The sequence below is a fragment of the Paramormyrops kingsleyae genome, chromosome 5 (genome assembly GCF_048594095.1).
Source record: "Paramormyrops kingsleyae isolate MSU_618 chromosome 5, PKINGS_0.4, whole genome shotgun sequence".
In the NCBI taxonomy this organism is placed as follows: domain Eukaryota; kingdom Metazoa; phylum Chordata; class Actinopteri; order Osteoglossiformes; family Mormyridae; genus Paramormyrops; species Paramormyrops kingsleyae.
The window spans coordinates 15,603,368-15,617,759 of NC_132801.1; the positions used below are offsets into that span (position 1 = coordinate 15,603,368).

Consider the following 14,392-nt stretch of genomic DNA (forward strand, 5'->3'; position numbering starts at 1 on the left):
AGAGAAGCAGGAGAAGGTTATCATCTGTATGGGCGACACAGGGGATGATCTGGCATCTAGCATACTTCCAGTCAAATCTCATGCATGTACAGCTGGAGATCTTCACTGATTACTCAAATATTTGCAAGAAGAACTGCTGGAAAATTAATAAACTTGCTTCTAAGCTGTATAATCATTAAATAAATGTGTTGATATTACCACATGATGTTTCTGTGGTTTCACCTGCATTATCCTTCAGGTGAATGGCGAGCTTGGTATTATTTCCTAACTGCATGGTAAGTCGTGCATCACATGGTGAGAGTGGCACTCACCAGCCGGCGTGGCAATAACACATCCCACAGATCAGATCTCCATTCCTATTGCATTTCGCTGCATTCACCTGAGGGTTCTACATCAACAGAGAAATGAGAAACCAAACTCAGGCACTATGATCTGTTTCAGCTCAAATTCATAGCCCTGACCTTTGACCTCTGCCCTCCTCCTTACCTTCTCACAGTCGCAGGTGGCACACAGCACTTCGGTGTTAATCCTGAGGTTGGGGGTGAAGGTGGTGGGTTTCACCCGCATGGCACCCTTCCTGTCCGCTTCGGGCAGCTGGCACACGTGCTCCTCCCCCACTGAGCTTTGGGCTTTCACCCGAAGCCTGAACGTGCCCTGAGGTTCACACACACGCACTTGTGTCACACACGTGATGGTTCGCTGGTGAAGGAGCATATTTACACTTTTGACCCCAGGCAGCTCTGCAGCACCTTTGTAAAAACTCACTGCCTCTCAGGTCAAATATGCTGACCTGTCAAAGTCTATTGACAAAATCAATATAGAAAATCAAGAAAAAAGAAATGAAGTGAGTATAAAATGTAGAACTTTTTCTTACATTTTTCATTACTTATACAGTTTATGTCACGTTTTTGTCTGACATGTTGATGTAAGGCAATGCATCCTACCGTTTTTCCCGGGACGTTCGTGAAGGTACCATCCTTGTTCATACTACCAGTAGTGGATAAGAATTGGGTCTCCACAGCCTTGGGTCTGTCCTCAGCTCTCAGGCTGATCTTCGAGCGAATGTTCTAGTGGACAGGATATGGGGAGGAGAAGAATGAGAAGAGGCTCAAGAAAATAAATCTGCTGCAGCTATGGACCAACTCGAGCACGAAAATTCAGCAGATGGTGTCCATAGGTAAACTGCTTCAGTGCGCAAATAAATTACGGAAGCGTATTCACCAGCCAGGCATTCATGCTTATTCATGGACTTCATGACACTCACAGTGAAAGCACTTCCGATGAGAGTCAGGATGTTGGAAGAATCTTCTTGCAGCTCCCCAATATCAGCGATGGGAAAGTATTGGTACAACTTCTACAAAAACAGAACAAGGTGGAAGAACAGAACTGTTGGAGTTCATATTGTTAGAGTAGCAGCGTTATCAAAAATGCTATGTTGATGATGAGCTAAATTAGAGAGGAAAACAGGGATGCCCTAATGTACAGGCAGCCGAATCTAGAACAACAAAAGCAATATTAAACCGTGTTGCTATGCGTTCATCCAACAGCTGATATCACCACTAAAAACCAAACAAAAATTTCAGTCTATCAGAAGGACAACAGCTTTAGAATATGAGCGGACAGATAGGGGCAAAATGATGAAATGATGTCAGAAAACAGTGTGGTGACCAACAGATATAAACAGAAAAATGAAATAAAAACTAAGCAAAGCACTAAGTCACAACAGGAGACAAATGAAAATGTGAAAAATTAAGCAGAATGAGAAAAATTACATTGGAATGCGTAAAAAAAAAAAAACGGGTATTAGGAAAGAAACAGGAGATGATTGTGATGTCCGAATTGCTGAATAAACATCAGGTCTGTGCCACGCATTCCTAAGACAGGGAGGAATTAAGAGACAGAAGGGGAGGGCTGGACAGGACCAGGAGATGATATAAGAAGCTATGAAAAGCTACAAACACAGCCTGGAAATGTATGAGAAGTCTGAGTGGGAGTGGATGACAAACCAGCAGACTGGCGATCAATTAGGGAAAAGAATGACTAAACTAACAGCGGAATGAGGAGTGTCACATTTATGGAGCACCAGAGAACCGGCCTTTGAAACAGTCTAAACAAGGCATAGACGGGGCATAAACAGGGCACAAACAGGGCATAAACAGGGCCTTCACACAGCAAGTAATAAATTCATCAACGGGAAAGGGGCTAAAGACTGCAGGCAAAGCTGGGGAACAGATGATGACTGCAACAATGATGAGATTACAAGTTAACAGTAAACAGAATGTGTATAGATTGAAGATAATGCAATATGGAATGGCAAAATAATAAGTGCAATAAGCAAAAGAGCACATAATAGAGACCTAGTTTCATTCCAAACTCCAGGTCGTTAAGCGAAATGGTGGCTAAGTGAAAGTCCCGGTAGCCTAGGTGTGACTGTGACTGTGCTTACGACTTTACTTCAGCCTTCTATACTTAATGTCTTTTATCCTTCACGAAGTGGACATTTTTAACAGCATTTATTCTACTTGAAAAATCTCTCTCACTCCGGTGTGCATTATCAGGTGTACAAAATTTGGTTGTAAATGTGCATGAATATTTAGTAACGTCGTACTTGTGAATGATTGCTAACTGAGGTTGTTGCTAAATGAGGAATGGTTGTAATATTACATTAATTAAATCCAAGGCTTGTGTTCATCTTCGGTCAATGATTCTCATTAGTTGAGTTTAAAATACTTCAGCTCGACCCCAAATGAACCAAATGATCTCAGTTCACTCGGTAAAAAAGACAATGAGCTGGTAAAACACAAATCCCACTTAGCCAGCCCAGGCCAATCAATTCGAGTTTTTTCATCCCGGACTGCAGGCCCACCTACCTCATAGTAAGAGTAAGAGTAGTTGGTGACGGCGAAAATGGGAATGATGTTATGTTTGCCTAGCAGTCGCACGAGGGTGGGTACGGAGGGGTAGTCCTGCCGTGTGTCATAGGTGTAAAAGCCATCAGAGGCCAGGTGGCAGGCCTCATCATTGCGTGGCAGGATGCCAGCCAGCACGTTGGCGCCGTCGGCCTCGTAGTGGAACGCAGACTCAGTGGAGAAGACCAGCAGGTGCGTGCTGTTTTCCCTCCAGCCAATCTGCTCCTGGTTAGGGCAGCCGGACAAATGGCTGTGATTATTCCAGTGTGGTAACTACACTCTCCCAGGGGCATTAGTGCTCGCCAAACCCATAAATTAAAAACATAGAAATAAAACAATATTGAAATATCTGTATGCTGTGAAGAGCCATACTTGACGACTTCTCTTCTTCTGCTTTTCCATGGCTCATGGGAGTTTCACTTACACAGAAATGTTCTGAGGGCAGAAGGAAAAATGATTGGTTCAGAGAGATAACCAATCATATTGTAGAGGAGGTGGGTCCAAGCAGCCAGAGGAGGTGGGATCAGTCTTGGTCCCACCTCCTTTAGCTGCTTGGACCCACCTCCTCTACAATATGATTGGTTATCTCTCTGAACCAATCATTTCCCTTACTGCCCTCAGAACATTTTTGTGTAAGTAAAACTCCCACAAGCTTTTCGATGTTTTATTGACTACTGTTTTCCAATTACTACTTGAATGCCAGTTTAATCTTGGTCCAGGTGATAAGTAGAAACTCCATGAAGCTAACACAATCTAGTCCCGAGCAATCGGAAGGCTCCTGGGAAGCACTACGGCAATAGAACAAAGAGAACAGGAGGCTTCTGATGGAGAGAAGTTGCTAACATGGAGTTACCTGGCACACAGCTGCTTGGAGAATGGCATCAAACCCTCCCTCCGGAGCATCCAGGTTGCCCGAGATACGCTCCTTCTTCAGCTTCTCAGTGAACAGGGTGATGTTGTTGGTGAGAGGGATCGTGTTCTGGAAGGAGAAAGGTGGGTCGCTGTCTGGCCACGGCTGCTTCAGCCTGGGGGAGAAGGGCAGACTCTAGCTAGAAATCAATCCCAATGACCAACCAGATTCAGAATTCCCGAAAAGTGTCTACGATGAAAAAGGACGGCCTGGGATGCAGATTCTTACTTTGAGGGACTCATGCTAGTCTGCGGCTCAGTCACTTTATCGACAAACTTCCCAAAGCCAATGGTGTAGTCGTCTGACAGATCACCAACCAGGTTCGCTGTTATGTACACAGTAACATCACCGTTACACATCACAGTTACACATCACCATTACACATCACAGTTACACATCATGTGGTGATGCTCCTGAAAGATCAAATGCACTACATAAGAAGACTGCAAAGCAGCACCACACTGCGCATCTTACCCAGGGAGTTCCCCATCTTCTTCAGATTCAGCAAATCGTCCTTCATGGAGTTGGAGAAGTCCATGAGAATGTACAGGTCCAGAGGACCCTTCTGAGGCTCAAAGATGTTCACCAACAGCTCCCTCTCCTCTCCTGGGACCAGGCGCATGGTCATCTGCTGCGGGGCGACTTGTGAAATGTCCAGCCTTTCGTTGATCTGGGTGTTCTGCACAGCAAATGAGGTGAGGGGGTCACATGGTAAGAGCTGTGTGTTTCAGATAAGCGTTCCAAGTCACGTCAGACAGAGCAATTTAATCTGCTAAACAAAAGGGAAGTGGGACACAGGGCCAGTCAATCCTAAAGGCGACACAGGTGACCACCCTGGGCACCAACTTCAGAGAGGGCGCTGACTTGACAGTCAGTTTCACTTCTGAGAAGATAAGATAAGATGATGCTCACCTAAGGCGCCGCATGGGTTAGGACCGGCCCTGTCAGGACATGCTGTGCTCAGAGCCCTAGCTGACTTACCTTGACTGTCTTCATCATGCTCTCGACCCCTATCATCATAGTGCAGCCATTTGACGTCAGGGTTTCATTTAGGTCACAGCGTGGAAAATCAAACGACTGCAATCCGACAGACAGAAAAACAAATACAGCTCTTAGAAAAAATTCTGTAAAAAGAAAAAAAGTTTAATGAAAGAACTTCTTATATGTTACATAAATATGTAGTGGCATACACTCAGAGACCAATTTATTACATACACCTAGCTTTGGCCTACAGAACTGCAACAAGGGTAGACAAGTTCTGCATTCAGAGAAGCATTTCTGCTCGCAGCTGTTGCACTGATCTGTTATCTTGTGCCCTTGGTGTTACTTGTTAAGGTCTGACCATTCTCCTCTGATATTGTTCATTAGCAAGGAGTTTTCACACCATAGAACTGTCGCTGCCCAGATGTTTTTTAACATGTCATTCACCTCAAGGAACCATCAGCAATCACACCATACTCAGAATCACTTAGATCAGATTTAGAGGAGCTGGCTGTTTGCATAACAAGCAGGTATGCCTAATAAATGGACCACTTTGGGTGTATATTACTGGCTTCAAGCTACATGTTGTGAAATGTAATCTCTTTAATTAATCTTGTTCAGTAATGATTTTTCCAACAAGAACACGTTATTACTGAAATGAATGAATATTTATAAATACTTTCATTGTTTAGTTGTCTAAGTTAAAATGCACACTATAATCAGTACTAATCCTTTAAGAAGAAAAGATTCCCAGTGAAAAATTACTGTACTACACTAATTCTGCGGTTTGACTCAGGAACCTCGAAGGTGACATTTGCTGCAATGGGGAACGTCATCGGTCGTGGGGAAGCTGCACCGCTGGCTGCAGCAGTGACAGCCGAATCTCACCTCATCACTGCAGTACGTGCAGCCTTTTCCAGCCTGGATGCATTCAGAGCAGCGGGAGGCTTGGGCCGCTATGCAGTGATTGACTGCAGAGGGAAGCAGAGTCACTGGAAGGTAAACTGGCACATCTCCAACATTTTAATGATCGCCCAGAGGGTCAGAGTTTACCCAGTCCCCATGTTAAGCATCAAAGGAAGCTTTTCACTTGCAATCCAGAAAAGTATGCTGTTTAAATGGATAGATAATATACCACCGACACTCTTAGGCTGATATTTAATGCTATACCTACAATGTATAATGTGTAAATTATATAGGATTGCGACACCTTTTAAAAAAAAAAAATGTTAGGTCAGTACTGTACTGAAAGCAGTGCTCAACTGTAATGGCATGAGTCAGTGATTTTCATTTGCCCCCCACCCCCCTTAATTTTCCTGAGTATCCTTCTTTTTCTGAATATCAGTTGCTGCACTGCTGGTATTTTTAACGAGACTGAGCACTCTTGTGTCTGTCACTTTTAATAATTTTGCACTTGTCACTCCTTTATTCTGTGTGAGGCAATGGAAGATTGGGTGGCCTTTCCGCTTTGTTTTGCTTGTAAATGTGTGCTGTATACGTTCGTCTGTTAAAGTTGAAACTACGACAAAGGTGTTTTCCCCCAGAGAGCAGGATGGGATGGCAGGGCCGATGGCAGTCTCGCTGCACTGGGGTTACCTCTTTGGGCTTGGCACAGCGTTAGAAGGGCTGCCCCCACCGAGAGCCATACGATCCATCCGCCCATTTCCCTCCTGTAACACAGAGCAGAGCAACGAATCACCAACGGGCGTTGTATTCAAATTGGGCATGTCAGCAGAACATGCGGATGGGGGACGTGTGGCTCAGCAGGCTATGCCTCTGTGCCCATGATCAGAAGGTTGCTGGTTCAAGCCTGGCTTCAACAGAATAGTCACATGTCCATGGACTCCTGCAGCAAAGGCCTAAACCCCCCCCCCCCCCCCCCCCCTGCCCCAGCACCCTGGGTGCCACAAGGTAGCTGCCCTTCCACTCTGACATGCATGAAGACCAATACAGGGCAAAATGATAAACAGAATTTCCCCATAGGGATCAACAGAGTATCATTATTATTCACTACAGTATTTCCATGAGAAGCCTCATAGTCCCTGGGGTCACAGGTGGAAGACTGCTGACCCCAAGGCCACCAGTGGGGAAAAGGAAGTTTCCAAAGTGGGCAGGTCTACCATCAATTAGTACTTTACTTAATCCAATCAAAACCTATAGATACCCTTGAGAAGTGGGTTACAAGATAGTAGTGATTAATAAAAATAATTTTACTGGAGTACCACATAACTTTGTATCATTATTTACTTGCAATTGGTGTCAAGATGCTCGCTCCAGATGAATAAAGAAAGCGGCGCAATAATGGAAAAACAATATTCCACTTAAACGTGTCGACACCAGCCAAGGAAAACTGCTCTGGATGATGCATCCATTTGACAGCAGAGCCAAAGCCCAATCAAGCCACCCTCTTTGATGAAAGAAGACTCAGCTTCAAACAAGTTAGGAATTTTGGATCCTTGTTGGATCCCGGATATCACGCACAATTAAACGCAATGACCATGGCATTAATTAAGGGGTACTGCATCTGTGATCATGGAGCGCAATTTAGAAACAATACTGCGATCAGGTCTAGAAACAGTGAATAGAAGTTCAAAGTTTTCCCTAAGCCTGAAGTTCACCTTGTGTCCCCTGAGTCACAGACCAGGAATTTCTACATTGGGTGAGAGAGACCACAGAGGCTCCAAAACAGCTTCGGGGAAACACCAGGAAAAAAATAAAATTTTGCACCCATTTGAGAATTTGATTACAGAAGGTGCTGAGAGTGGAGCAAAAATACTCCTCTCCCTTGGAAAACAAAGTATGCCTGATAGGTTGAAATGTTGTTATGTTTTCTGGCTGAGTCAAACCAGTTCAGGGAGAGACTAGTATATCGTAACCCTGAGCCTGACCGTAGGGTCAAGGGCTGTGAACCCCACTCACCAGCAGGACAATAGAGAGCGCACCATAACAGGCTGTGCTCCCACAAGATGAACATTCCAGAGAGGGGCGAGGCCGGGCTGCTGACATCGCCAGGGGGGGGGGGGGGGGGGGAGCCAAGGGCTTCGGGAAAATGTGCGCAGAGGGGCTTTCTGCAAAAACAACACGCTGAGGAAGCTCTCTCAGGATTTTTGGAGAGCCCCCAGCTCTCAGGTGCTAGCATGTAAATTAGTAAGAGGCTGGTTGACTGACCACCCCATGACTAATCAAACCAGCTACGGCTTGACAGGCATGACGAAGACTGGCCAAGGCTACAGCCTTTGTCTAATGGTAGAAAGCTGTGCCATCAATCGAGGCGGCCGCACTGATGACTTAAACACCTCCATCATGTAATGCAATGACGGCCAGCTGCACTGCTGCCTGCAAGCACATAGGAGCCGACCATCAGCTTCCTACGTCTCCCCAGGGCTCTCGCACTCAGGAGCAGCTTCACAGCCACCAGCTGAGTTACAGGTGCAGAGGAACCCAAAGACTGAGGCAGAGTCTCCTTCCAAAGACTGAATTCCACAGCTCTCGGAAGCACGAGGCTCTCCCGTCTTTCCTGACACAACACAGACGTGACCCTCACTTGACCTCCACAACTTAATATCCTGTAAAATAAAGCTAATGAAATTAAAGCCTTGAGCAAACCAGAGTTCATTTATCACTCTGCGAAAACTCTTCTCTGAGCCATAACCCTTAAGGCCTCGTGCGGTTCCCTGTCTGGAATACCTCACCAGTGTCTGTAAGTTCTTCGCTTCCCACCGCTCTTTTCCAGAAATATCTGGAAAGCCTTATAATACCAGCAATAATGGCACCGATATTAAACAGCAGAGATGACATACAGGATTACATGAGAGATTATGTCTCAGTTTATCTGGACTCTTTCTGGCATAAATGTCTTCAAAAGAGTTGGAACGGCACCTGAAAACCTGAAACTGGTCTCTGGCTCTCAAGGTAAAATTCCACCACACAACCTGAGGCATGTTTTTTCTTACTGTCTGGTCAAGTCTCAGCAACAAATAAAAACAATGATGACAGATATAATGAAACAGGAGAAAGGTGAAATATAGCAATCTAAATGGCTTCACACAAGTTCATAAGTCAAAAACCTGCAATGCCTATACAACAGCTTCCTTGTACTTTTCCAACTAAAGTTTATAATACAACACGTGTATAACATTCTCACCATCTTAGCAGGCCAATAAGGCCTGGGTATCCAGGACTGTTGTCCTAACACACACAAATCAGCGAAAAGTACAGAGACTGCCAACCAGGATTCGTAAGAAGATTACAGAACTCACAAACCTCATGCGGCTCAGTTTCCCGATCTAGGTTCCAAAGTTTAAACAACAAAAAAGTAAATTCCTTATCTCCTCTTCTGGCGCTGAGAGATATCTAATATCCACCTTTGTTTTCCACAGACACCTTTCTGCAGTTAGTTCCAGCTTCTGAGAATTTTACTGCTTCTGAAAGTTAAAAAAAAACACTTTGACTTGGTCTCTTCCTGGCTTCAGACAGAGTCCAAGCGCTGGACTTTTATCCCCTGAACCTCAGAGCCAGACGGTGTGCTTCAGAATGTGAGTGCGTGCGTGTGTGTGCGCGTGCGTGTGCACACTCGGGCGTGACAGTGCCTAGAAGTGAGAGTGACTGGGAGAGAACAAGGTTGAAAAGTAATAAGGGTGTTTGTGTGAGAGCTTTAGCTCCTCCCCCAGACTGAGCTCCTCCCACCTTTTTCTCAGGTGTGCTGCGTATATGACCACCTTCCCTTCCTCTTTCCCTCTCTCCTCCCCTTCCTTTATATCTCAGAGGTGTCACTAATTAAATGAGGCTGGGCCTCTCACCTTGCCCCGTTCCTCCCGGCATGGCTCACCTGTGTGGGCTTGAGACTGACGTACCTTTTCCCTCCCCCACCTCCCTCTTGGGAGGGGCAGCAAGAACCATGCCCAAAGGCTGCGTAAAAAACGCGCAGTCAGGACTGCACAAACAGACGTGGAGTGACACACACGTACACACACACTACTGTATTTTGACAGGTATATCCTTGAATGCCACAGCATAAAGCTGAAAGTTGATTGTATTTGCTCCTGTAAAACCCACACAGACACACAGACACACACACACGCATGCGTCCTGTAGCCTGCGTACAGATACACGCGAGCAGTGAGGGAGAGAGAAGAGGTGTAGGCTGCTGCATTCCTGAGCAGGAGGGATTTGACTGTGCCAGTCAGCCCAAGCTCTCTCCAGAGTGTGACCTCTGTGCACACAGACATGCCAAGGGAGAAAAATCGCCTCTTTCTGAGTGATCCGCCACGCAGCTGAAAAACAGCCCCCGCCGTCAGCTTTGCAGTGAGCGCTGATCCGCTCCATACTTCCCTCATAAGCCTGATGCAAGCATCTTTCTCCAGTTTAACTGTTCAAAAACACTTGTAGGATTTTCCTGTTACTTTGTTATGTTACTTGTTGTTCCATTACTTTGTAACACAGAAATGCTAGACACTGCAAGCCCTATCTTGCACTGCACCAGGAGAGCAGTCTCTGTTCTGACATGACAATCACCACATCACCAACCTGCAGTGTTATCTCACCCACTGAGATGTACATTACAGTTCTTTATACATATAAAATTATCATCAATAATGTGTTCACAATAGATACTGCAGTGTATTAAACAACCTTGTGACTTAAAATATTGCATAATTTTCCTTTTCTACTTTTGAAAAAAAAAAAATCAATGGAGAATTCTTTTACAAATTTCTAAATGTGACTTTAGTCTGTAGTTTTATTTTCCCAAGCACAACAGGAATAACCCCTTTGCTTAACATTCTTTTCACTGGACTAGGAGATTGTTATTACTGGAATGACAGGACTCAAAGTTACAATGTGCACAGAGTACATATTTGATTGTGCTTCCCTGTAATTCTGACCAACGCCCTGAACTGTGCGGCATCTAGTAGCTGGATGGGCATTTGACAAAGAATACCACAGTTCTGTCCCACCCCCCAAAAAAAGACACAACAAGGCCACTGCATCTTCTTCAGGATTTTCTAAACTGCAGAAATGTGGAATCACGCTAATACAGAAGTATCAGAAACACCTAGTTTCCTTCCAAGAACATAAAATCACACAGGTACCTATATTATACATGCAAAGTGAAGTTATCACATGAAGGAGAGAGGCTGTCCCACATCCTGCTCAGATTGCCCCACGCCACGCTCCTACATTCCGATGCTCTTCACTCATCCAAATTAACGCTCTTTCAATCCAAAATGCTTAAAATGGCTGAAAGTTTGAGTACAATACAGCAGCTTCTTTACGGTCTTCCCCCGAGTCTCGAAGACAGGGGCATTCAGACCCGCAGCCCTTCTGTAAACAACTGACGATGCTTAATCCTCATTACTTTTCTGAAACACGCAAATAACTGAAACTTCATGTTTTCACATGCATCGAAATCATATTAGATGTTAATATTTACCCTGAAACATACAGAATGACGTCTGAGTTAATCGAAGCGACAAAGTTGTAGAACTACGTATAAACTATAATAATGTGTTTTTTCTTCTATTTTAAAGCTGTTATAGTAGCATATGCCACTAAACGCAAAATAAGCAACAGGTGTTTCCATCATATTGCATCACTGCGAGAAGAGATATATTTAAATAATTTCTTTATTTGTGTCTTTGGTTCATTTAAACTCAGATCTCAAAATCTAATAATGCAAAATACTTACTTCAATTTCAAAACGCTTAAGTCACGTTATTTGTTATATCCTTCACGTGCATAACCAATTTCTGGAAATGAATTGACCACAAACGGTGTATCCGAGTCACATCTCGACGGGACTGCAATGCTGCCGCGAACTTTGCTGGGTCGCTCCTCTGCTCCTTCGCTTTCAGCCAAACTCCGCGGCTCCCTCACGGACTCCTGCCTCCCTGCACCGGACTCCTAACAATTTCCATAACAATCGGTCACGTTTTTAGACCAATGAATTCATTCAATAGCCTTTGTCAGCTGCCTTTGCGGGGAATTGAAAAACACCTCTATAAATTGATACAGGAAAGCAAGCAGGGAACGAAATCCACGTGGAGATAAATTAAAAATATTTGTATATTTAAATATTACTACTAGCATCCATAAGTAGCAGCACTTCGTTTCAAAGTGTCGTTTGTGCAAGAATATATTTCATTCCTTGATCTCTTTCTAGTTTTGCAACGTTTCTTTTTTTTTTTTGCAATTTTGCCAAAACGAACAAAATCCTTAAAATAAAGCAAAATAACTTAACGATATTCATTCAGAAACCTACATACAGCTTCTATTTTTCAAGAGCAGAATCATTATCCATCAACTAACAATTTATCCTGGTCCAGGGAGGCCAAAGGCACAGGGCACATACATAGATTATGGGCAATTTAAAGACACCAATTCTTCTGTAACCGCTTATCCTATTCAGAGTTGTGGGGATCCAGAGTCTGTCCTGGAGGCTATGAGTGCAAGGCAGCAATGCCAGGATTCAAACTCCAAACGTGAAGGTGTGAGGCCACCAATACCCAACACTGGACAAGCACTATACACACCAAGAATGTCTTTTTATAGGAGTTTTATGAGAAAGACACCAACATATTTGTGTGTGTCATTTCAGTGCCTCAATGACAGGCCAACAGGTTCAGAGGAACATTCAGCATTAATTCCATGTCTTTATCACATGGTGCCTGCTATCTGCAGTTTATCAGAGCTCTTCTATTTGGTCACAGCTTATTTCAAAGGAAATAAAGGGTACATTCTAAAGGTTATATTCTAAAACTTTCTATGAAGTTTAAATGCCGTAATCATTGTTTAGGCCCCTGTGAATTCTGTAATATAATATATGTTGGTATGTTGTCAGCAATCAAAATGCAAATGAAAGTCCCGATTACACACATAGATCCTGGGTGAATTTTGTGTCACAATCAGACGGGTGAGCTCCCCGTGCACTGCTCCCCGTGCACGCCAGGTGTGCTCAGTGACTCACACCCAGGTCATGCCGCTCAGCACGGAGGCCGGGGCAGGGCAGGAGCTTACGGCATAAATGCATGAGTCTCCGACAGCTTAAATTACATAGCCTGCGGACCTGAGAACACACCCCAGCACAGCGGAACAGTGCCAGCAGGGCAGGAGAGACATTCTGCGTAATGTGGCACGAGGGGGGGGGGGGGGTTAGGCTCACATTTCACAACACTTATGAGTGTTGGAGATTGGGAGAATTCACACGTGCTCAAATACTGTCTATAAGTATACATTCAAACAACAAGGACATTTGCACATACCTGTACATGCCTTTAAAGGCGACCCGCAAAAGGGGATCTGCCACACTCAGGAACAATGGCAATGACCAGAGGTGGAAAGTACGAATCCAGACCAAAGTTTTGTTTCAACCGAGCAGTTGAGTACTCCGTGACTGTGACTTTTTATACTCAGTGGGTTGGTTGAAACAAAACCTTGGTCTGGATTTGTACTTTCCACCTCTGGCAATGGCATTGAAAACTGGGTGAAAACTCATATACAGAAACGAGACAACAGGGTCAGACCCAGGCATTTCTACACCACCATGAAAGCCTGAGGACAAGATCTCTTATAATGTCAAAGCCCAAACACCACCAGCATAATACACTTAAAGAACTTATTCTAAGTCCACCTGATTATTCTTCTTAAAGATGCTATCCAGATGACAGGTGGATGCCAAAGCCAGTTGGCAAGAAACACGGATGTTTTCCAAACCTGTCCTCCAGCGGACTGAGAAAAAGTACATACCTCCACATACCTCTTCATACGACTGAAACTCCACATTAACTTCCTATGAATTGCACAACATCCATTTACATACAATCATCCATTCTCTAATTACTCTGCCTGGCGCCTAGTAGGATGGGCTTTGTGATGTGGAAGAATGTATATGACTAAAATCAAAATCTTTCAGCTGCGCAGGCATGGACCCCTTAAAAACAAGCAGCCACCACCACCAGGCAGGCGCTCACCACGCCCAGTGCATTCCCCTCTTCCAACACGTCTACCATCGGTGTACTTGCAGAATTCCCTTGTGAAATAGGTAGACCTGCCCCCGCCCCCACTCTCCTTAATGATTCAGCTTCCTACTGTGCATCTGGGCTGCGCATACACTCACCTTTGACCCCTGCGGCATTTCAGAAGTCAGCGCATTTCTTATCAGCCGAGTTGTACGGGACCCAGATGCGAAGACTAAATCAAGCAGGCACCTGGATAACAGATGTGTTCCTCAGACTTCTGGAAAGGCCAAGGCTGCAAGCTTTCTTTTTACATTGTTTAATAACCCATACAAGCCATAATTCTGTAAATTATTTATGCATCCAATTATAAAACATAAATAACACTAGTAATATTATCAATGTAACTAAGAGATGTTTAAGTGAATGCACTGCCCTTTGCATGGTTATGCTGTTTTATTTCAGAACATTTGGCTACAAAACTGGAACTACGTTTGAAATCACCTTTTTCAAGGAATGAACAGACCAAGTGCTGCAGCTAAGCATTGTTTCATGTATCACCTGATGTCCAGTGATCTTCCACTTAAAATACCTTTTGTTTGAGATGTTTGTAACAGCGATTCTCAACCCATGTCACAGCA

The 14,392-nt window shown here is 44.3% G+C and overlaps 1 protein-coding gene across 3 annotated transcripts in view; it reads right to left on the reverse strand.

Annotated features, from left to right (window-relative positions):
* Positions 1-11,659, reverse strand: part of itgb4 (integrin, beta 4) — a 30,359-nt gene extending 18,700 nt beyond the window's left edge. Inside the window, exons 1-12 of one of the 3 annotated variants that reach the window (XM_072712231.1) lie at positions 11,486-11,659; positions 6,397-6,470; positions 5,689-5,771; positions 4,801-4,896; positions 4,294-4,498; positions 4,048-4,144; positions 3,763-3,934; positions 2,871-3,134; positions 1,265-1,354; positions 945-1,067; positions 487-654; positions 312-388 (exon numbers count right to left, since the gene is read on the reverse strand). In XM_072712231.1, the coding sequence (XP_072568332.1) occupies positions 312-388; positions 487-654; positions 945-1,067; positions 1,265-1,354; positions 2,871-3,134; positions 3,763-3,934; positions 4,048-4,144; positions 4,294-4,498; positions 4,801-4,896; positions 5,689-5,771; positions 6,397-6,463 (1,442 nt within the window). In that variant the 5' untranslated portion in view covers positions 6,464-6,470; positions 11,486-11,659. Of the gene's footprint in view, positions 1-311; positions 389-486; positions 655-944; positions 1,068-1,264; positions 1,355-2,870; positions 3,135-3,762; positions 3,935-4,047; positions 4,145-4,293; positions 4,499-4,800; positions 4,897-5,688; positions 5,772-6,396; positions 6,471-9,063; positions 9,440-11,485 lie in introns of those variants that run through there. The other 2 variants (XM_023836868.2, XM_023836869.2) reach the window with 2 other exon arrangements.
* Between the last annotated feature and the right edge of the window lie 2,733 nt (positions 11,660-14,392).